This window comes from Hypomesus nipponensis, chromosome 6 (genome assembly GCF_054491055.1).
Source record: "Hypomesus nipponensis isolate SF chromosome 6, ASM5449105v1, whole genome shotgun sequence".
Taxonomy (NCBI): Eukaryota; Metazoa; Chordata; class Actinopteri; order Osmeriformes; family Osmeridae; genus Hypomesus; species Hypomesus nipponensis.
The window spans coordinates 12,730,216-12,753,344 of record NC_140366.1 but is presented as its reverse complement, the minus strand read 5'-3'; the positions used below and the strand labels follow the sequence as shown (position 1 = coordinate 12,753,344).

Sequence of the window (23,129 nt, the reverse complement as noted above, 5' to 3'; positions counted from 1 at the left end):
CCATCTCATATTTCAGCTTCTTCATTTCTCTGTCCATTAGCTCCTCCTCCTTCTTTCTCTCCTCCCTTATCTTGACCATCCATCTTTTCAGGTCCCTTTTTATTTCCCTTTCTTCCTGTTTCTCTCTCAGGGGGCCTGACAGACCAACAAAGTATATTTGTGTTCTTGAATGTGTGGATGAGGGTGCGGTGGTAGAGGAAAGGAGGTGGATTTGGAGATTTGTTCACATCAAATGTCAGTAAAAAGGAACACTTCTGCAGTTAATTTAACTCTTTGAAATTTGCTGTGTTGCCCAGTCTAGCTGTTGCTGAATATTGTATCAACCTGTGTTGGTCTCCTAGCAACCATTGGTGCTTCTTGCATTTCTCTCGCAGCAGTGGAAGAGAATAATATTGTATCTGGACGATATATAACTTTCATTAACAACAAGTTGACATTTCAGTTTTTTATAAGGCTAGTCTGTTATACCAGGGTCACAAAGAGGGTCTTGATCATCACATGTATTCTAAATTGTGTTTTTGTGTTTGTGAGTGTAAATGTATGTATGTGCACACACGTGCGTGCGTGGGGGAGAGTTGGCTGGCACTACAGTTGAGTGGAACGCAAACATCAAAACATCTACGTCTACAGCTTTCCCCTTACCCAAATTAAACACACACACACAATGTCATTCAACCTGATATCTATCAATGTCCACCCCCTTATTATGTGAATGTCTGTCTGTCCGCCAAGGAAAATGCATTTTACAAATAGTGGAAATAAAAGAGGCCAGAAAACACTGGAAAATAAAAGAAAAAGAAACAAGAAAAGATTGACAGATTTCGACAAACATCCATGTAAATACACAGACTCTCTCCCCACCTTCAAGAAAAGGCTGAAGACACACTTGTTCCGGGAGTACAACTGTACTTAGGAATGCTTGGCTGTACCTGATGTTAGTTTCCTCCAGGATCACAATGACTCTTACTGAGAGACTTGTTGGTTTGTTGTAAGTGTCTTAAAATTATTGTACTCACTGTGAAATATATTATTGTTGCTTTCTTTTTCCACAGGTAAACTCTTGCACTTTTGAGGTTCTTGCTGTTTAATTGTAACTTGTCTAACTACATGCTCTTATTGTTCTTCCCTTTGGGACTTATTTAGTTTCACAATGTATGCTTCATGTTTGGCTTGTCTTATCTTGTTGTTATGATCAGTGACCTATGCACTTTTGTAAAACTCTCTCTTGGAAGTCGTTTGAGATAAAAGTGTCTGCTGAATGCGTAAATGTAAATAGAGAAAGAGTTGGAGAGGAAGGCTAAACAAAACAGAGTGGGACAGACAAAAAGTAAGCGGAGCGAAAATAAAAAAACAAGAATGGAGAGAGGTTTAGAGGGGTGAGATAGAGAGATTGGAAAAGGATGGTAAACATGTAAACGGAAGTTGGAAGAGACTGGGGAAGGACAGAGGGAGAGAGATGAAGGACAAAAGTACGGTGGCCCTGAAGTGCAAATCACCCCCCCTAATATGAGTACATCCCCCAAATGAAAACCCTCCCCCCGAATACGAGTCAACTCCCCCCAAATCGGATGACTTGTTCACCTCCCCCCAATACAAAAACACGCTCCCCCAAATGGAAAACGACATTACATTAACTCAAAAACACATTACATTAACTCTGAACGGAAAGGGTAGGTACTACACTTTAGCGCTGATTGGATGCAGTAGGCTAACTAACAAGAAATATGAAATTGATCGACAGAAGTACAAAATGCAATAGCCCGGCAGAGTTAGGCCTACGTGCACCAGAACATGTGTTTGGCTATCGAAGAATGAAGCAATTATAGGCTACTTAGGCATAAGTATTTCGTGTTCAATGTAAAAATCGATAGCCAAACAACTATCCTGGTCCACGTTACTCTGTCATTGCGGCATTTCGTTCTTCTGTAGTGGACTATATAGTTTTTTCTTCTGAATAGTCCTGCTTCCTTCAACTGCGTCCGCATGGCTACTTATATTGTGAGACGTTAACAGCATATCTGAGATTATTTCATAGGAATGACCCTTATTAAAATTAAGAGTAGTGTCATGACTCTGAATTGTAAACATTAATGTTTCCTCTCTCCTTCCAACCAAAACGATCAAGTTCATGATAATGACAGAGTTACGTGGACTAGTTGTTTGGCTATCGATGTTTACGTTTAACACGCAATTTGCTTTTGCATACGTAGCCTATCTACATGCTTCGATACCCAAATAAATGTCCTGGTGCAAGTAACTCTGTCAGGCTATTGCATTTTGTACTGTATTGTAATGTCGTTTTCCATTTGGGGGAGCGTGTTTTTGTATTGGGGGGAGGTGAACAAGTTATCCGATTTGGGGGGAGTTGACTCGTATTGGGGGGGAGTGTTTTCATCTGGGGGATGTACTCATATTAGGGAGTATGATTTGCACTTCAGGGCCACCGTACAAAAGACATGCTGACACCAATTACATAAGACAGAACACAACCACTGGGTTTTCCTATACATACAAATATCTTAAAGAGCTCCAAAACATTATACCATGCTATCGTTTTCACTCTCATTCTTCTATCCTCATTTCCTTATCCTCACATCTCTCACAAACACACCAGATGTCCACACAGGCAAGATACTGTAGCCCTTTGTTCAAAACAAAAAACCTAGCATGCTTTAGGCCAAAATGTCAAATAGATCAGAATTTCCTCTGGCATGGCATAAACATGCCAGCAATATATACTGTGGCAAGTACTTAACTAATCTTATACAGTACATGGCAGAGATGGAACACATTGAAAGATTAAGTGAATACCAAAGTTGTTTTGTGCACTATTATATGACTTGGCATGCTAATTCCATCTCTGAAGACACAACTGCTCTCCTACTAGCTGGGAGGGCAGACATGAGGCATCAGGACATGGAGATAGGAATGAAGAGAGATCAAAGAGAAAGGATGAGAGAGTACAAGTGACAGTGAGAGAAGCGAAAGAGGGTAATCCACAGACAGAGAGAAGGCAAGCGCCTGTTTTTTCCCCTCCTCTTTTCATTTATCCAGTTTTATTATTGGATTTAATAGCAGTTAATAATAGTTTCCTATAATAATTTCAGTCACTCTCTTTCACTGACAGTCTGACTCGTGTCCCCAACCATTACCATTTATCATCCAAATTAAACTCACAAATCATATTTATTTAATAAATAATGTTTAATTATGACATCATGTTGTTACATAATCCTTAGGAAGTATATTTAACAGTAAGGCAGTCATCCAACTCGTGATTTAATTAGTGTGACAAATTAAAAAAGAAAATAATATTACATCTTGGATTCAGTCAAACCTTTCATAATTTCAGGGGCTTTATCAGCTAAGTGCAACCAATCATTTGAACAGCTAACATCTTCCATAATTTCTTCTGTATCTTGACAATGACTGAAAATCTAATTTGCATGTAGAAAAAATACATAATTGCTATTTTAAAAGTCCGGTATGCCGTTAAAAAAAGAGAAAAAAAACTAAAAAAAGGTTGCAAATAAAATGGACATTTGGATGTTGGCTTTTGAAAGTGCACATACCTGCATAATTAAAGCAAGCATTAAAACATGAGCAGTCCCACTTTGAAGTTCTTGTAAGCCATCAACATAATGTAATTTTCCTGTTTAGCAAGGTCTGTTACTGCACCTGTGAGTCTCTGCCACCCAGAGGACAGTTCTCACAGCAGAATGGAACATTAAAGCAAATGTGAAAAAGGTCCTTGAAATGGCACCCCGTAGAGCTTCCATCCAAATCCCTCCAAGCAGGATATATCAGGACAGCTCCCGCCTGGTCTTCCTGAATGAGGTATGTGAAGACTCATCCCCGTCGAGCCCTCCCTTCCCCCACCCCGTCCAAACCCCTCAGTCCCTTCCAGGCGAAAGAGAAGGTGGAGATGGGGTCACGATCTGGGGTCACGAGCTGGTTTTCTCACATGTACCTGTTCTTGATGTACTCTCGGTACATGAGCACGTCCTCCCTGCACAGCGCCCTCACCTGGCCGTGGCCAGTCATTACATGGCTCTCAAACAGCTCGCAGGTTTCCTTGTCCACACGTGGAGGGGACACCTCGAAGATGCTGTCCTCCTCAAAACGGGACACAGGCACCCTGGCAGAGGGGACGGGGAGAAGGGAGGACACGGGGGGTTTGGAGGGAAATGAGGGAGAGAAGAGGGGCAGCAGGAGGAGGAAGAAGGAGGGTTGGTTAGAGGAGTGTTGCAGTCAAACTGCCCTGAACAAGAGCATTTTACTACAACTGAAAGAGCAAAACCATCTGAAAACCTAACAAAAGCAATACATTAAAATTAACATAGGAACATGGGAGTGAATCAGGAGATGGAGACAGAGGAGGGCAGGGAGAGAAAGAGAAAAAAGGAGAAAGAAAGTAGAGAGATGGAAGTAGAGCGAGAGACAGAAAGAAAGACAGACAGAGGGGGGTGATGAAGGTTAAGGTGTTTCTGCAGCTGATGGTTATTACAGTGATGACTAAGTTATAAGTAGAGGGTGGCAAAATACTGGGAACATGCTTTGTTGTCCGGACAGCAGATTAGCTCTCTTCAGACCTAACCATGTCAGCCAATCACAACGGGGAGCTTGCATGGCACATGGTGGACTCACAGTATGACTGAGTATGAGTGTATAAGTCTGGGTGTGAGAGTGTAGGGAGGAGTGTGGGAAAGTATGAAAAGGCAGGTGAGGGGGCAGGAGAGAGGTAGGTGAGGGGGCAGAAGAGAGGTAGGTGAGGGGGCAGAAGAGAGGGCAGGAGAGAGTTAGGTGAGGGAGCAGGAGAGAGGGCAGGAGAGAGGGCAGGAGAGGGAGCAGAAGAGAGGGCAGGAGAGGGAGCAGAAGGAGCAGAAGAGAGGGCAGGAGAGGGAGCAGGAGAGAGGGCAGGAGAGAGGGCAGGAGAGAGGGCAGGAGAGGGAGCAGAAGAGAGGGCAGGAGAGGGAGCAGGAGAGGGAGCAGGAGAGAGGGCAGGAGAGAGGGCAGGAGAGGAGGTATGAGAGGGAGCAGAAGAGAGGGCAGGAGAAACGGCAGGAGAGGGGGCAGAAGAGGGAGTACGAGAGAGGGCAGAAGAGGGAGCAGGAGAGGGAGCAGGAGAGAGGGCAGGAGAAGGAGCAGAAGAGAGGGCAGGAGAGGGGGCAGGAGAGAGGGCAGGAGAGGGAGCAGGAGAGGGAGCAGGAGAGAGGGCAGGAGAGAGGGCAGGAGAGAGGGCAGGAGAGAGGGCAGGAGAGGGAGCAGGAGAGGGAGCAGGAGAGGGAGCAGGAGAGAGGGCAGGAGAGGGAGCAGAAGAGGGAGCAGAAGAGGGAGCAGAAGAGAGGGCAGGAGAGAGGGCAGGAGAGGGAGCAGAAGAGAGGGCAGGAGAGGGAGCAGGAGAGAGGGCAGGAGAGAGGGCAGGAGAGGAGGTATGAGAGGGAGCAGAAGAGAGGGCAGGAGAAACGGCAGGAGAGGGGGCAGAAGAGGGAGTACGAGAGAGGGCAGAAGAGGGAGCAGGAGAGGGAGCAGGAGAGGGGGCAGAAGAGGGGGCAGGAGAGGGAGCAGAAGAGAGGGCAGGAGAAGGAGCAGAAGAGAGGGCAGGAGAGGGGGCAGGAGAGAGGGCAGGAGAGGGAGCAGGAGAGGGAGCAGGAGAGAGGGCAGGAGAGGGAGCAGAAGAGAGGGCAGGAGAGAGGGCAGGAGAGGGAGCAGGAGAGAGGGCAGGAGAAGGAGCAGAAGAGAGGGCAGGAGAGGGGGCAGGAGAGAGGGCAGGAGAGGGAGCAGGAGAGGGAGCAGGAGAGGGAGCAGGAGAGGGAGCAGGAGAGAGGGCAGGAGAGGGAGCAGAAGAGAGGGCAGGAGAGGGAGCAGGAGAGGGAGCAGGAGAGGAGTAGAGGGGCTTAGTGTAGTGTTGATACAGCAGTAGAATAAAGTACAGTACAAGCCTGAAGGAGTAAGAGTTGAATCTTATTTTCTTCCTGCTAGTTCCCTCTGTCTGTCTGTCTGTCTGTCTGTCTGAAAATGTCATAGGAGGAGCCTGGCATAAGACTGGTAGCACAGAGGCCCTGCACTCCTGTGACTCACATCTCCTTTAGCAATCAGCTTGGCATTCACAGGTGTTACCTTGACAGCCCACACCCACTTCCTGTTGCCCCCTCCACTCCTATCTGTTGTCTGGTAAGAAGACGTTTTTCCACTGTAAATCTAATTACACAAGAAAGTGTGAGTCTGGGTGTTTAGTGTGTGACTCCCTCTCCCTCTTAGACACCTTACCTGACTACCTTCCTAAATGGAGCCAGTGTTTGGGTTAGACAGTTGCAGCAAAGGTGTAGCTGTTTTCCAGAACACAAGTGGAAACCAGTAAAAAGAAAATGGGGTTCTGGGTTAGAATTACATCCAGGTGGGGTTGGGTTTACATTAAGGAGATACGAAGAGTGTTAGAGCTAGGGTTAGGTTTTTGGGTAAAAGTTAGGGTTGAATTTAATGATTGAGTCCCCATAAGAATAGCAAAACCAATTTGTGTGTGTGTGTGATCTACACATCTGGCACACCAGCTTGTCACATACTGACAAAACACCAACACAAACCCACCCGAAAACGTGTCACCATGCAGGTGAAGGCCATCAGGGAGCAAACAAAGGGAACCGCTTTTGTTGTCTGTAACACACAGGTTTCTGCTGATACTTGACCTTTTAGTCTCGCCCACCTTAGCTAGCTCTACACACATCAGCCAGTGACAACAATCCTAACCTTTAGTGGGGGCAGACAAAGAGAGGGGGCAGAAGAAAAAAAGAAATCTGTGTTTTAGATGCTGCAATGATATGTTCCAGAAGGCACACCTGCTGGATGCAGGGTCCTGACATCAGAAAGGGAGGATGAGAGAGAAAAGATAAGAGGTAGAGATGATTCAAACTAAGAGAGAGTGAAAAAGAGAGATAGACAGGGATAAGATAGACAGTGGATAGACAGACATCTGTAGATGAGGGGATGAAGATACAGACTGGAAGCAGTGAAAGCGTAATGGAGAGATATATAAAGGGATAATACTGCATACTAATGAGTGAAAAGTCATGAGTGCTGAGTCTAAATGTGGTGTAATAGTGTCCACAGCTTGTGTCATTGTGTCTAATACGAAGCTTATGTCCTCCATTGCCAAACCTACTGTTGGGAGCAGGTGTGCTAGTGAACCACTGTTCTGTTTTAATCAGCAGGCTATTGCACGGCAGCCCCTCCCTGCACATGCATACACACGTGTACATGTGCCCAAACACACACGTGACCTGTTAAGGCCATACTTTACATAGAGACGCCACTTTCTAGCTGCTTTCTAGTATGTGTGAGTGTTTGTATTTGAGAGAGATGATGAGAGGCTGCGCTCTGAGAGGCTGCGCTCTGAGAGGCTGCGCTCTGAGAGGCTGCGCTCTGAGAGGCTGCGCTCTGAGAGGCTGCGCTCTGAGAGGCTGCGCTCTGAGAGGCTGCGCTCTAGGAGGCTGTGCTCTGAGAGGCTGTGCTCTAGGAGGCTGTGCTCTGAGAGGCTGTGCTCTAGGAGGCTGTGCTCTGAGAGGCTGTGCTCTAGGAGGCTGCGCTCTGAGAGGCTGCGCTCTGAGAGGCTGCGCTCTGAGAGGCTGCGCTCTGAGAGGCTGCGCTCTGAGAGGCTGCGCTCTAGGAGGCTGCGCTCTGAGAGGCTGCGCTCTGAGAGGCTGCGCTCTGAGAGGCTGCGCTCTGAGAGGCTGCGCTCTGAGAGGCTGCGCTCTGAGAGGCTGCGCTCTAGGAGGCTGCGCTCTGAGAGGCTGCGCCCCGAGAGGCTGCGCTCCGAGAGGCTGCGCTCCGAGAGGCTGCGCTCCGAGAGGCTGCGCTCCGAGAGGCTGCGCTCCGAGAGGCTGCGCTCTGAGAGGTATATTAGAGTTCCAGGTGCATGTGTTGAGTGATGTTGACCACTGTCTTCTTCTCTTTCCTGTTTCCCTGGCCAATGTGTGACCTCCTCCACTTCCCCTTCTGTTCTCCCTCACTCACTCCCTCCCTTCCTGACTTCATTTCCTCTCATTATCTACAGTCTTTGACTCTTCTCCCACCCTGTGCAGGTCTGACCTCTGACAGCTTGGGCGGTTGATTGGGCACGCAGCAAGCACTTCCCAGAGGTTGAAATAACAGCAGCACATGGACTGAGACATTTTTAAAAGGTATCGTTATTTAAAAGGTAGAGCGAGAAAAATACTGGAATGGAGCTCCGTATTAGTCATTGCCAAGAAAGAGACAAATAACATGTTTAGATTTGTACAAGCAATGTTCCCATAGACCATAGTCATTTGTGTCTGTGTGTCTCTCTGTGTACATGTACGTGTGTATCATTAAAGCGAAACAGGGATGATACAAAGGAGGGATGAGAAGCGTACTGGAGCCTGCACCAGAATCCAGCCAGGTATCTTCATACCTCCATCAGTCCATATTTCCTTCCTTCCTTCCTTTCACCCCTCCTTTATAGAATAGTAGAGCCTATATGCACTCCCAGAAGGGCAGGCTCCAATGACTAATGCCGGCAAAGTGTGAAGAGAGTGTGTGCAGGTGGGGGGTGGGCGGGGGAATGGCTGCAGGGGGAAATCACCAGGAGATGATTGGTCATTCAGTTTCTACTGCAAACGGTTATATGTGTGACACATTGGCAATACACGTGCAGTGGAAGGTCAGCTTCCTTCACCTCTCAGTGGATGCTCAGCGGAGAGCCAGAGTGGAAGGAGATACAGAAGACAGTGAAAGGACCAAAGAGTGGGAGGATGAGAGAATAGAGGAAGAGGAGGCGAGACCAAAAGCTCAGTTCATCTGAACACTTGTTATCTGAACTGTCACTAACAGTCTTGTTGAGGAAAATACATCTACTAACTACTGAACCAGAAAAAGATGGATGCTGGGCATCTTGCACTCCACCTGAGATGGTGGCAATGCTGTGGGTGTGACTTTTTGTGTACTTTATATGTACTTTGTGTGTGTGTGTGTGTGGGGGGGGGTCCACTCACAGGTTGATGGCATTCTCTAAGTAAGTGGGCTCTGTCTTCTCCACCGTGTGTTGATTCTGACCCAGGTGTGCAAACCTGCAGACACACACAGTTAACCATTGTGTAGTCCTGGAAAGACATGCATACACACAAATGAGATCTCTCATTTACATTTATTAATTTAGCAGACGCTTTTATCCAAAGCGCCTTCTTGGGTCACTGATAATAACAACAAGATAGCCCCAAAGCATTGAGGGTAGCCAAAACAAGAAGCACACATTGAGAACAACCAAAAAGTAAGTGCCAAAGGGAAAAACCATAAGAGCATGTAGTTAAGCAAGTTACAATTCTCTCATGACCTGAAGGCACAACCCACATCCCAGTCAAGATCAAGGAGTGTGTGTGTGTGTGTGTGAGAGAGTGTGTGTGGATCACAAACAAGGTGAAGCTTTTATATAGCCCCATCCACAGAATTTGATATCTGACTGACACACACACACACACACACACACACACACACACACACACACACACACACACACACACACACACACACACACACACACACACACACACACACACACACACACACACACACACACACACACACACACACACGCACACACACACGCACACACTGATAAGACCCAGCTATAAGTACAAAACTGGACATGGGAGTCCTATCTTCACCTCTTTAGTTGGCTGATAAAAGCGTCCACACAACAATGAGTATCCTTCAGGAGGTCCCACTGGTGCGTATGTGTGTGTACCCGTGTGAGTGCCTGTGTGTGTCTATTCATTTCTTTCTGTCAGGATTAGGATGTGAGGGTCTCTAAGGGAAGCCACACAGCCCTTCCTCTGCGCTGGGTACTCATCCAGGTTACGATGATGGCCGCCAGCATCCACCTGTGTCCTGAGAGACCACCTCCCACCATCACCACTTCTATTCTTATTACCAGGGTGTGTGTGTGTGTGTGTGTGTGTGTGTACATGCGTGTGTCTGCAGGCACGTGTATGTGTGAATGAGTGAGAGGCTGAATGTGTGTGCCTATGTTCCTCTTCATGAAGGTCATTACTTCCCTAAAGGGGGAAGACAGAACCCCACCCTCACCCCCACCCATCCCACAGCAACCACATGACCACACACACACAGCTTTCAGAGAACAGACTCTTAACACAGGTGTTTGAGGGGGACAAAAGATACAAATAATTGGGTACTAAGAGTCCAGGAGAAAATACAGAGAGAAGTGAGAGTCTGGGAGAAGGAGAAAAGAAGATGACCACAGCACTCACACATGGCAGGGTACTGTTCCAGCTGCAGAGAGCAACACCGGCCCATTACAGCACGGGGAACCATCATTACTAGAGGACTCAATAGCCCACCCTTGTTTCATAGGGACTACTTTCAGAGAGACACACCGGTGCATTGACAGAGTGTGTATTGGATGTTGATGCGCGTGTAAAAGGAGATCAAATCAAATAGATTTGTATAGCCCTTTTTACACGCAAGCACGTCACAGAGGGTGCATTGAATGTATCTGTGTGTTAGTGTAATGCCTGTGAGTGTGTGTGTGTGTGAATCTCTCACGTGTGGTATATGACCAGGTCATCCTTGGCGAGAGAGTCATCCAGGTTGAGCCCGTAAGTCTCCCTCATTGGTTGATGCTGGTCCTGGGGGGAGGGGGGGGGGTCACAGGTAAAGGGTCAGAGAAGGCTGGTGCTGAGTACTGTTATGTTGCATCAAACATCAAACCTCCCAGTATCTGCTGCATGCCAGATGAGACACACACGTGGTCAGTCACGTTGACCGTACCAACCCCATGTACCCACTCAGACACATGCTCCTCCCGGAAGAAACAACAGCAAAAGACAGCTGTGAAGTGTGTGTGTGTGTGTGTGTCCGTGCGTGTTGGCGTTATATGACCGACCTCAAGCAAGCCTCCATGTCAACACATAGGTGTCAATACGCAGCCCAGACATCACATATACTCTTTGTCTCTCTCTCTCCCATCAGCCTCTCTCTCTCTCTCTCTCTCTCTCTCTCTCTCTCTCCTTCTCTCTATGAAAGAGTAGGCGTCTTTTGTTTCTGGTGCCTGTGCTCCTCACAGCAGCTGAATGGTCATATTGACCAAAAGGCTCTTTGAAGCCATCAGTCATTACAGCTCTAACTCTATTAATTTGGGCTTTCTGTTAACCATGCAAGAAAAAGCAACCCACTACAGAGAAGCTGTACAAACACAGCTTGTAGTCGGCACACACAGACACACACACAACCCCCAGGGATATGACATGAGTGTGTGTAATTGTGTGGTAATGATCAGATGTTTAAATATTTCAGCTGGTTAGCTTTCCCCTGGCGCAGCGGCGATCCATTCTGGGGGACAGGCTTTCAGGCAGCCACACGAGACACGCGTGGACAGCTCAGACAACACGTGAGCCACACGCTACTCACACCCCCAAATATTCATGGCAGGCTCTTAGCTTCAGGCCAGGGAGGGAGAGAGAGAGAGAGACGGTGAGAAAGACTGGGAGAAGAAGAAAACGGAGAGATCGAGAGAAAGAAATATTTTATATATCAACCAATCGTTGGCAAGAAGAATTGGAGACACAGAGAAAGAGAAAATGGGATGTAAAAAATATAAACGGCAACGGTATGTATTCATTAGTGCAAAGGATAAGAGACAGTGAGAGAGAAAGAATAATACAGCAACTATATTATAATTTACATTCAAGATCGATAAGAAACAGAGTATATCTAGAGGTTAGGCAAATGTACGTAGGTTTTTAGTTTACGCAGGAATTGGCATAGGAACATTTTAAACATATCAGGGTGAGGAGAGTGTTTATTCGAGTGGTCTGACGTTTTTAGGGGTCACTTGGAAGGGGCAGGTACACACTGGGGGTCATGGTTGTCTCTCCTGTGCGTTACTGGACATGTTCCCAGCAGGAGCCTTTGAGAGCTCCCTTGTTGCCTTGCATCAGAGTTTGATTGGTTCCCGCCCCCCGCAACGGGGAATTTAAGTCTTTGCTGTATCTGGAGCTGTATCGACGAGCTTGCATTGGCCACCTGGGCAACCACAGAATATGGCCTCCAGGAAGAGAGGTAAGGAACAAGCTGGAGACAGGAAGTAAGAAACAGGAAACCAACAGAGTAGACGCAGGGCAGAGCCAGCCTGTAGGTAGTGTATGAACCAGGTACATACCAGCAATGAGCCAAAACCTTCTACTCAGCTTGGCCTGAAGGGCCACTATCTGGACGACTACTACAGGAAAGCCACTAAGATGTTCCTGCTCTGTTCTAGTTCCATCTTGGCCCGTGGGTTCATCTGCTTCTGCAGTCACCCAGATAGATAGATAGAACTCTGGACGTTCTGTCTGTCTGTCTGTCTGTCTGTCAGGTTCTGTTTGGATGCTTCTAGAATGTACTATTTTACAGCTGAGTACATGCTGAAGGTGGAACACCTTACTAAGGAGAGACAGTGGAGGCCTGTTAACACAAAGATAATCTCAGTGGCAGGCTAGAATCTGATGATGGGGGTGGCACTGGCAGCATGAGCCAGGCAGGCTGTGTGGAAGGTCTGTTACATAGGGAACATATGAAATACCCCAGCCTGCTCCCCTCCCCTCAACTGCTGTCTGTGTGAAACAAGAGACATATGGGACATGTGTGTGCGCGGGGGGGGCTTCATCCCCACGTGCACGTGCAGTGCCGTACCTCCTGCGCGCGGCCGCCGTCCGCTCCCTCGGCTATCCTGACAGGGGTGGAGCGCTGGGAGACGGAGGCGTCGTCCTCGCGGTCCTCCTCCGAGTCGTCCTCCGAGCTGCTGGATATGGCCTCCTCGCTGGGGGGGGGCGGGGCGCTGGCCGCCGTCTTCCTCTGGAGCACCGCCTCCTCCTTGCTGCTCTTATTACTGGGAGGGGGGGGGGGGGTTGTGAGGCCAGTAGAGAGAGGGGGGGGAAGGCAGAAAAGAAAACACACACACCAGTTAAACCACAATCAGTAACACAGCAGCCCCAAGTGGTATCCAAGGCTGTTGCCAAGACACACAGTCAATGCCTGTATCAAAATAAAGGGGAGCAACTGTGGAACGCTCGCAAAGGTTAACCGACAGTGATGAACCATGCTGTGGTCACTGCTTTGAAACCAGGAGGTAACCGACCGTGACCACAGCAGGAACAGTAGGGATAAGGCCTGACTGATAGCAGGGATTCGTCAGTCAGCCTAGAAACAGCACGCACACAACCTCCACATGACACAACGGACAGACAGGGGAGAGAGAGAGGGAGGGAGGTGGCTGAGAGAGGGGGAAGGAAAGAGGAGTGAAAGATGGGGGGGTGCACTCGACGGGACATAACAGATAGACGCCCCTGTAGTCATGTAACTGTACAGTCATGCACCATGTGCAGAAACAGAGACCTTTCTGTGCGTCGAGAGATGTTCATAAAAATTCTTTTATAAGTGTGACAAACCCACAAGAGTCAGAATTGTTGTTGTTTTGTGAACTAGACTAATAAGAAAGACAAATGAAGATAAATAAAGTCCAAGATGGCTTTGACTGTTGTGGCGTCCTAATTGCTCACACAGAAAAGGCTTGAAGGCATCCTCTGCCAGTATAACAGCTAACCAAGAGAATGGCTTGTGTTGACTGCCCTTAACTCTGGGACACACTGGGACAAAAGTGGATGGGAAGCCAGAGAGGGGTGGGGGAGGGGATGGCCGGGAGTGTGCTGACACACAAGTGACCGATGTCAAACCACTTATTTCTGTCTCTACAAACACCTGCCTTAAATGCCCCCCCCCCCCCCCCCCTCCCTCACACACACACGCACACCACACCAGGGTTTCCCGCAGCACTTTTCAGTTAAGGCGGCCGCCTAAGCAACACACGCCTGCCGCCTTAACTACGTTGTCCGAATATTTGTATAGCAATATCCGCAGTTTTCCTGCTTTCTCCGTTACATTCCAAACCGTGACCAACGGCAGTCTCACTTCTGTGCTCCTCCTCCCCCCCCCGCATGTCTATCACAATAACTACCCCCCCCCCCCCGCATCAGTCTATCACAATAACTACCCCCCTCCCCGCATCAGTCTATCACAATAACTACCCCCCCCCGCATCAGTCTATCACACTAACTACCCCCCCCCCCCACATCAGTCTATCACAATAACTACCCCCCCCCCCGCATCAGTCTATCACACTAACTACCCCCCCCCCCCGCATCAGTCTATCACAATAACTACCCCCCCCCCACATCAGTCTATCACACTAACTACCCCCCCCCACATCAGTCTATCACACTAACTACCCCCCCCACATCAGTCTATCACACTAACTACCCCCCCCCACATCAGTCTATCACACTAACTACCCCCCCCCCACATCAGTCTATCACACTAACTACCCCCCCCCCCACATCAGTCTATCACACTAACTACCCCCCCCCCCCCCACATCAGTCTATCACACTAACTACCCCCCCACATCAGTCTATCACACTAACTACCCCCCCCACATCAGTCTATCACACTAACTACCCCCCCCCCCCACATCAGTCTATCACACTAACTACCCCCCCCCCCCCACATCAGTCTATCACACTAACTACCCCCCCCACATCAGTCTATCACACTAACTACCCCCCCCCCCCCACATCAGTCTATTACACTAACTACCACCCCCACATCAGTCTATCACACTAACTACCCCCCCCACATCAGTCTATCACACTAACTACCCCCCCCCACATCAGTCTATCACACTAACTACCCCCCCCCCACATCAGTCTATCACACTAACTACCCCCCCCCCCACATCAGTCTATCACACTAACTACCCCCCCACATCAGTCTATCACACTAACTACCCCCCCCCCCCCACATCAGTCTATCACACTAACTACCCCCCCCCCCCCCCCACACACACACACAAACCCTGCACACATTCTCCCTGCACACATTCTCCCTGCCTCATTTAAAAACACAGCAACACCAGCGACACCAGATATAGGTCCATGAACGCATGTCTGGTGTTTCCTAGCAGTGCTGTAGTACATGGGGACAAAGTGGCTGCTTTGGAACAAGTAGAGGAGGGAGGAGGAGACTCTGCAGGTGTTGCACATAATTTGGGGGGTTTTATGAACTCACACCCCTCATCAGCATGTACTCGAGTAAATGAATACAGAAAAACACAATTGAACCAAAACATCCCCCTCAAGCTTACCCCAGCACTGACTTCCCTGTCTCCTCTGGCTTCCTCACAGTGAAGGGACTGGGGTCCACTCCCACCGTCTTGGGCATGAACTCCCTGTGAGAACAAAGACACACACAGACGCGCACACACACACACACACAGACATATGCACACAGACACGCACAGTAAAAGTTGGGATTCGATGAAGCTCTCTCAAACGAATGACACAGTTCCCACCCTCTGCTCAAGGCTCTTAACAGAGGCACGGGAGCAGGATGTAGAGAGGAACTGGGCTAAGCATGTCCAAAAGTGTGTGTGTACACCACAGAATGGAAGCGGAGGAGACAACACTGGCCTGTAGATGTAACACCAGCCCTACCTGGCAGAGTTGGTCATGGCCACGCAGAACGTGTCGTCAAATGACGTGAGCTCATAGGGTTTGAAAAACTCTGTGTAGATGTCGATGCTCTGGTCATAGCGGTTTACCCTCTTCACCTTCACCTTCTTCATGTTCTCTTCACAAGGGACTGGATGGATCGTGCGGAAGAGAGGGAAAACAATTAGGACAACCTAAACACAGGCTTACATGATTCATGTGCTTTCGCTCTCTCACACACGCTCATATAGCAAATATCATACGCTAACACGCCCTCCCGCACACACACAACAACAACGTAGACACGCAAGTGTATCATAAAGGGCAGGTGTAACTAGTTCATGGTAATGTTGATCTTCAAATATGACTGAAGAAGAAAATCATGGATGTACCTTCATCATAGGGCAGTGGCAGATAGGACAAGATTCCCTCCGACCACCAGTACGTGTAGCTACACACACACACACACACACATTTTGCAAAGAAAAACAACATGTAATTGGTTCCCGGCCTCCACAACAGCTATTAGGCCTACGTTTCTACAACCCAGATATGGAGATTGACTTCATAGAGCCAACCCTGGGACTAACATCGAACAAAACATCCTTCTATTCAATAAGTCACAAAGGTACAGTAAATGGAGCAGTCACAGTTGTGAATACCAAGAACACCAAAGAACTGGGTCAAATCTAAGGGTGTCACAGAGACAGACGGGACAGACTGCTCTCTCTCAGTAGTTGACTTAGTGCCGTTTCTGCCTGTGAAGTGTTGTGGTGTCATACGAGCACAGACAGAACAAGCCTAACAAACTCTGCCTGGCCCTCGCAGACAAGCAAACGTGTGAGTGGACACACACACACACACACACACACACACACACACACACACACACAGGCACAGGAATAGAGTGGACGTCCTGTGGGAATGTATAAACAGCAGAGCTGTGCTATAGCACTGATTGTGTGTCTCTAAGTGTGACTGAGTGTCTGTGTGTGTGGATATGCACAAGATATGCTCTCAATCTCTATGGCCACCAACCTAGTTTGTTTACATGTTTCGGCAAAGGGAGTTCCAAAATCTCCCATTCTGCAAACTAGGTCACATTATGACACAACAAACAAACGTCAGGAGGTGTGGGGTATAGTCTCCGACAGCCCCACCAGCACCTAGCTGGTGTTGTGGTGTTAGCTGGCGTGTCCCGTGAGCGGGAGTGTGTGGTACCTGCGGCGGTGGTGGAGCAGGGCCATGGTGTTGCTCTGGTGCAGGTAGAAGTCTGTAGGCAGCTCCCACAGGTGAGGCCTGTTGTCACATGGCTGATAGACCTGCAGGAACAGGTTAATGGCATCCTGCCTGTCAGCATCTGAGAAAGAGACAGAAGGAGGGAGGGATGGAGTGAGAGGGGATGAGAGAAAAAGAAGAGGAGAGAAAGAGTGCAAGAAACAAATTGAAAATCAAACAAACACACAAATCACAGACACACAGGCATCACAGAAACATTCAACACAGACACCAATGAGGAGATCATAAAATACACTTATAGGCAGATGGAAGAGTCAGCAGATACAGAAGAACATATGAGAAACCTTCTCAAATCAAATACACACAAGCCACCAGGGAAGTTTCCAGGAAGAAAAACAGGTATGCAAACATAGATCAAAGACAAGAGCATGGCTTCCTGGTCTCCTGTAAGTCCACATGGGTGTACGGTGAGTGGCACGTGCCTCAGCAGGCGGCAAAGCCAGTCAGGTGGTGCTTACCCTTGTCCAACGGGCAGATCAATTATCCCCCAAATGATGGACTGCAGTCATAATTACAGCTCTTTAACCTACAACCAATTTGAAGGTAATTATCATCCTGAGCATTGTCCACTGAAGCCTGTGGGTGGGAGTTCAGATCCTACTGAGAAGCAGCCAAGGAAATTATATTTGAATTACTTTATACGCTAGAAATAATACTAGACAATAAAGTCATTTTGGAACATGTTAACCCACGGATGCACCTGGGTCTTTTGACTCATTATGTGATATGTGGATGAGAAAAGACATGTAACTTATTCCTGGGAAATAAACAGATTAAACGATAACTTACAAGATGTCTGATCTGTGTGTATGTGTGTGTGTATGCGTGTTTCTTTCTCTTTTGTACCTCACTTCCTGTCCACTTAAGTAACCAGACTTGGCCTCCCCAGACCTACAGGCAAGTGTCTAAATCAAGTTGCTGTCATAAGCCATAAATTCAGCATGGCCTTGTACAAGATTAGACGGAAAGGACATAACAAATTGAGCTTTTGGGGTCAATGAAATCACACACCATCTACGACCCAAACACATATCCTGTACCTGACTTTAGGATCAAGGGCGGCTTAAGATACATGTTAGGAAAGTAGGAGGGGAGGGAGGGATGGATGGTTTTCAACCATGGCAGCACTGAATGTCTCAACACTGTCACAACCTCCTGATGTGGGCTTTAAAAGCCAAACGATGAACGGCTGCAATTGTACATATCTCAAGGCTGTACTATGGAAAAAAACACATGTGCAAAAGGAAAAAACCTGCCTGTCTGGATTTTGGAATCGTACTATGCTTTAACAAGACTCTTTGCACATCTTGGTAAGAATGTGTGTTGGTCAAGTTCCATCCTGTATTACTAGTCCCTTGAACCCTGGGAACACAGCCTCTAAATAAACACAGTGAGCATAGAAAACACATATCAGACTTCATGATTGTACCATCAAAAAAGGACACATTCAACTGTGGACCTGTAAAAAAATATCCTTAATGTGAGACAGCCAGAGAGAAAGTGAATGTGTCCCAGAGTGTTCTGATTAAGGAGCAGGCTCGCCTGACTCCCACCACGGTAATAAGGGAAGGAAATTGCAATCAGGAAAAAGCGGGTGAGGAGGTGTTGGAGAAGGGCACCATGACAGCAGACCGGCTGATTTAGTCTGACTGCTTTCCCTTTCTTCACTCTCTTTTTCCAGTCCTCTCACACAGTCCTTGCTAGGAGTGGAGTGTCGTTGGCAGGGGACTGGCTCAGGAGGGTTCCAGAATGACTGTGACCTGGACCCACACTCAGGTGCCCCTAAGGTGCACAGGGTTGTGTCTCCATTGATTAAAATGGGAGTCGTTCAGAGCGCAGGGAAAACAAGGAGGTAGGGTGAACGGATCAAAAACATGGTCATTGATACAGAAGAGGTGATGACTCAAGACTAGTGACATTCCACATATACAGTCCAGTGAATCACATGACCCCAGTTCTCACCCACACTGGAGATGGACACTTGGGGCTGCCAACTGCGTCATTGGCACGAGCAGAACTGCTAATAAAGACACTAGGGACAAGTTTTGAGCTATGAGCAAATGAACCAAGCATTACAACAACAATTAGACCAGGAATGTGGGAGTTAACGTTTGTGTGTTAGTGAGTCAATGTGCCTCAAAAGGATCATTCCATGACAGGAAAGCCAGACCTTTAGGGGCAGCCACAATAACATCCACTATAGTTAATTTCCCCATCCTATTCCAATCACAACAAAGATATTTTCTGCCCAAAGGATAAATTAGCCGATTCACTTGTATTCCTGTAACCAAAAGCGCCCCTCATGAAATGTTTAGCATTTATTTTAAGGACATCATGTCATGTCATCATCTACCGCTTGTCTGGGAGTTGGGTCGTGGGGGCAGCGACCTAAGCAGGGAGGCCCAGACTTCCCTCTCCCCGGCCACTTCCACCAGCTCTTCCTGGGGGACCCCGAGGCATTCCCAGGCCAGTCGAGGGACGTGCCCAGAACACCTCACCAGGGAGGCGTCCAGGAGGCATCCTGGCCAGATGCCCGAGCCACCTCAGCTGGCTCCTCTCGACATGGAGGAGCAGCAGTTCTAGTCTGAGCCCCTCCCGGATGACCAAGCTTCTCACCCTATCTCTAAGGGAGAGCCCGGACACACAGCTCATTTCGGCCGCTTGTATTCGCGATCTCGTTCTTTCAGTCACTACCCATAGTTCGTGACCATAGGTGAGGGTAGGAACGTAGATTGACTGGTAAACAGAGAGCCTCGCCTTTCGACTCAGCTCCTTCTTCACGACGAAGGACCGATGCAGAGCGAAGGACCGAAGCAGATTTTTATTAATCTTGAGAAAATAGGGTTTGAGGTGCATTAAAAGAAAGTCACTGTCAATCAGCTGTCTTCTCTGAAACAATTCAGGGCATCATTGCTGGGCAACAAGGAACAATAACAGAAAGATCAAGCCTCATCAGTTTACCCCCAGACAGCAGGTCTTAATAACTGTCAAACACATTAATACCGCATCTATACTCAGTGCTTCTGAAGGCAGAAGATGACGAAAACTGCTCATCAATAAAGGGATTTACAGGCTCAAGGCAGTCATGGAATGACTGAGGTCATTAGGAGACGTCTGGTACCAATCCACATAACAAAGGACCTGGGGCTTCATGTATAAACATATGTGCGTACGCACAAAAAGCTTGCATACGGTGGTTCACGCACACGGTGTGATGTATAAAGATTTACTTGACGTGAGAATGTGCGGACCGTCCGCAAAGTCTTGTCTGGCTCTGTAACGTGGCAAATTCTAACTGAAAAGTGCAGAAACTTACTAAACATTACAAAATAAAGTTTCCAGAACTACGTTTATGACATTGACTATTCAAAAAACAAAAATAAAAGTTTGATCATTAATGTGGATGATCACATCAAAATGCCAAAACCCAAAAGGGGAAATGCTATACCCGTCTGTTTAATCCGCCACCACTTAATAACTTCTGTTAAACTTGAGGGTGTCAAACGAAAAAGGAAAATGCACCCTAATAGCTGCCATGCTGTTACGATGCGCCACCACTTGTTTCTTTATTTAAAGTTTTACATCGGACCATTTCTTCTTAATTTCTGCCATGGTCCGGTTCTCTGAACCCACAGCATTTATGGCCCTATATTAATAATAATGATTTTATTTGTAATACACTTTACATTCAGCTCAATCTTAAAGTCCTACAGTTTAAAAACAAGAAAGGGCGCAAATAGTGACAGTTTTCCACTCTGCCGACTTTCTTTTGTCGCTAATATGATGACAGGCCGTCAAACAGGACACAATAGGTGCGTTCGACTTCATGCAGCGCCTGCAGCCCGGCTGACTTGAAGCAGCCAATGGCATTCTCAGCTTTAAGGCAGCCGGCTGCAGCCAACTGTTGGCGCCGCCGGTGCTGCATGAAGTCGAACACACCTGTTTTCTCGCCTCCGCCCCTGTTGTCAGAACCTCGATCTCACACTCACCGTATTTCTTCGAATAAACGCCTCTGTGTTTATTAAATAATGTTCATTTTTGGTGCAGCGTTTATTCAAGGTTGGCGTTTTTTCGAAGAAACACGGTAATTCAGACAAAGACATGACCTCAGGAGCGCATTTATAGTCCATCTGCATATTCATTTATGGGAGGAGGCAAGGCGGGGTGAGTGGCTCGTTCACGTGCAGTCAATCTCACGTTGATTGTGATTTATAAAGGAAAGGTGCGCAGGACCTGGCGTACGACCTGTTTTATACATGTGAATATTTCTGTGCGAAGGTACTTTTCGTGTTTGGCTGTACACCATCTTCTGGTATGAAAGCTGCGCAATCCTTTATACATGAGGCCCCAGAGCTCTGCTCACAGTTGAGTTCACCAATGGTTCAATACAGTTATGACACACTGTTACAGTACATGGTGTGTGTACATGTGTAAGAGGGGAAAGTGTACACTTGATTTATATTTGTTATTTAGATGTGTCAATAACAAAACGCGGAAAAACACTCATAATTAATTCCCTGTAGATGGAAAGTTAATGAGGACTAATGGATGGTGGTGGGGTAGAGGGGGGGGGGGCAATATTATGTAACAGTACGATTGTGAATGTGTAAGGAAAAAGTGAGTCTGCATTTCCATGGTAACCTAGGTTTGGGGGGGGGGCAGCTGTGGGTGGGGGGAGGGGCGGAGAGGAGGCTAGGGGGTTGAGAGGATGACTAAGCTCAACCCACAACATGGTTGTGTAATAATCAATGCACCAACTGTTTTTGTGTATGTGATGTGTGTGTATGTGTGTATGGGGGGCTTTTACAGAGTAATTGAAAAGATATGACTAATACTTGGGGGAAATTGGAACTGGGTGGGATTAAGTTTGTGTGTGTGTGTACCTGAGAAGGCATTGCTGTAGTAACGGGACAGTGTCTGCATGATGTCCTTTGAGTGCTGCGTCCAGGGGGCGATCTTGCGGTATGTCTTCACCCTGTGGACCAGCTGGGAGCCGCCGTACTGGAGAGAGAGGGTGTCTCCATGGTCCTCATAGAGCTCCTCAAACAGCCTGGACACACACACACACACACACACACATTACAAACCCAGAACAGATGACTAAGCAATAGGTCAGTAACATAAGTGTTCTCGATGTGCTTCATCGTGTAGTCTAAATCTTCAGTCAGTGCCTGAGTGCCTTGCATGTAAATGATGGATTTATTTCAATAAGACTGTGACATGTACTAATGTTGTACTGTGCTGCGCTGTAAGACGGAACAGTTACATACCGGACACAGTCTGTGTCAAATTGGAGCTTGGGCTTGTCAATCATGCCCAGTGCATACAGCTGATAGGCCAGGGCACACTTCCCCACCATGAACTGGGCGGTGTTGGTCCGGTCTAGACAGTCCACACAGTTGGTCCGCAGGACTCCAGTCTAAAACAGGAAGTTAGTGTTGTTGTTGCTATGGTAATAGATATGGAGTACTCCCTTTTCCTTTAAGAAATGTTCTAATCAAATAACAAATATATACTGTACATTAATTTATTATAATACGTCTATTAATATTAAATTAACAATATGTATTATGTACATTGACAGAGGGAATACCAAAAGAAAGACAAGAACAGCTATTCCAAACTTGCAGACACATGAGCAATATCAGTGCTTACAGGTTACCATGGTAACATAACAAGACCATGTGACAAGATCCTCTTAACCCAATTACTCCAAAATTAGTGTTACCTAAGCATGAATCATAGCAGTACCACAACAGCCCAACACAGGAAACATGAATAGAGGTCCTGGGAGTACGTTCTTCAGTAGGGTGTGTGGGATGTGGTTGGGGGTGTGTGTTTGTGTTGTTCTGTAATCATACCTGGACACGTCCATTGGAGGAGATGTGCCCTCCCAGGTCTCCCCACCTTGGATACAAAATAAATAAAAAAGGTCAGGCAAAATTTCTAAACACAAATCAACATTTTTTTTGTGTGTGAATCTGTCACATACAGTATCACGACAATCACATGTCAGTCGTCTTCTATGGAAACAGTACTCCAGACTGGACTGAGAAACTTGGCCTGTGTGTGTTTCTGTGTGTTTCTGTGTGTTTCTGTGTGTGTGGGGACAATAAAACACACATGGAGTCAGGAAGGGATCTGGATTTACAGCACGTCCAGGCTTGGAATTTAGCCAGCATGGACTTACTTAACCCTCAGAAGACAGAGTGAGTGTGTGAGAGAGAGACACAGCTTTTTGTTTGTTGGAAAGAAACTGGGAGAGTGAATGTTTGTG

At 47.4% G+C, this 23,129-nt stretch overlaps 1 protein-coding gene across 1 annotated transcript in view; it reads right to left on the bottom strand.

Annotated features, from left to right (window-relative positions):
• Positions 1-3,185: 3,185 nt before the first annotated feature.
• Positions 3,186-23,129, bottom strand: part of fig4a (FIG4 phosphoinositide 5-phosphatase a) — a 34,733-nt gene continuing 14,789 nt past the window's right edge. Inside the window, exons 14-24 of the mRNA XM_084700526.1 lie at positions 22,714-22,759; positions 22,123-22,271; positions 21,736-21,902; positions 16,775-16,913; positions 15,946-16,004; positions 15,557-15,704; positions 15,208-15,291; positions 12,703-12,898; positions 10,576-10,658; positions 9,009-9,083; positions 3,186-4,138 (exon numbers count right to left, since the gene is read on the bottom strand). Coding sequence (XP_084556652.1) covers positions 3,961-4,138; positions 9,009-9,083; positions 10,576-10,658; positions 12,703-12,898; positions 15,208-15,291; positions 15,557-15,704; positions 15,946-16,004; positions 16,775-16,913; positions 21,736-21,902; positions 22,123-22,271; positions 22,714-22,759 — 1,324 coding nt within the window. The 3' untranslated portion in view covers positions 3,186-3,960. The remainder of the gene's footprint in view (positions 4,139-9,008; positions 9,084-10,575; positions 10,659-12,702; positions 12,899-15,207; positions 15,292-15,556; positions 15,705-15,945; positions 16,005-16,774; positions 16,914-21,735; positions 21,903-22,122; positions 22,272-22,713; positions 22,760-23,129) is intronic.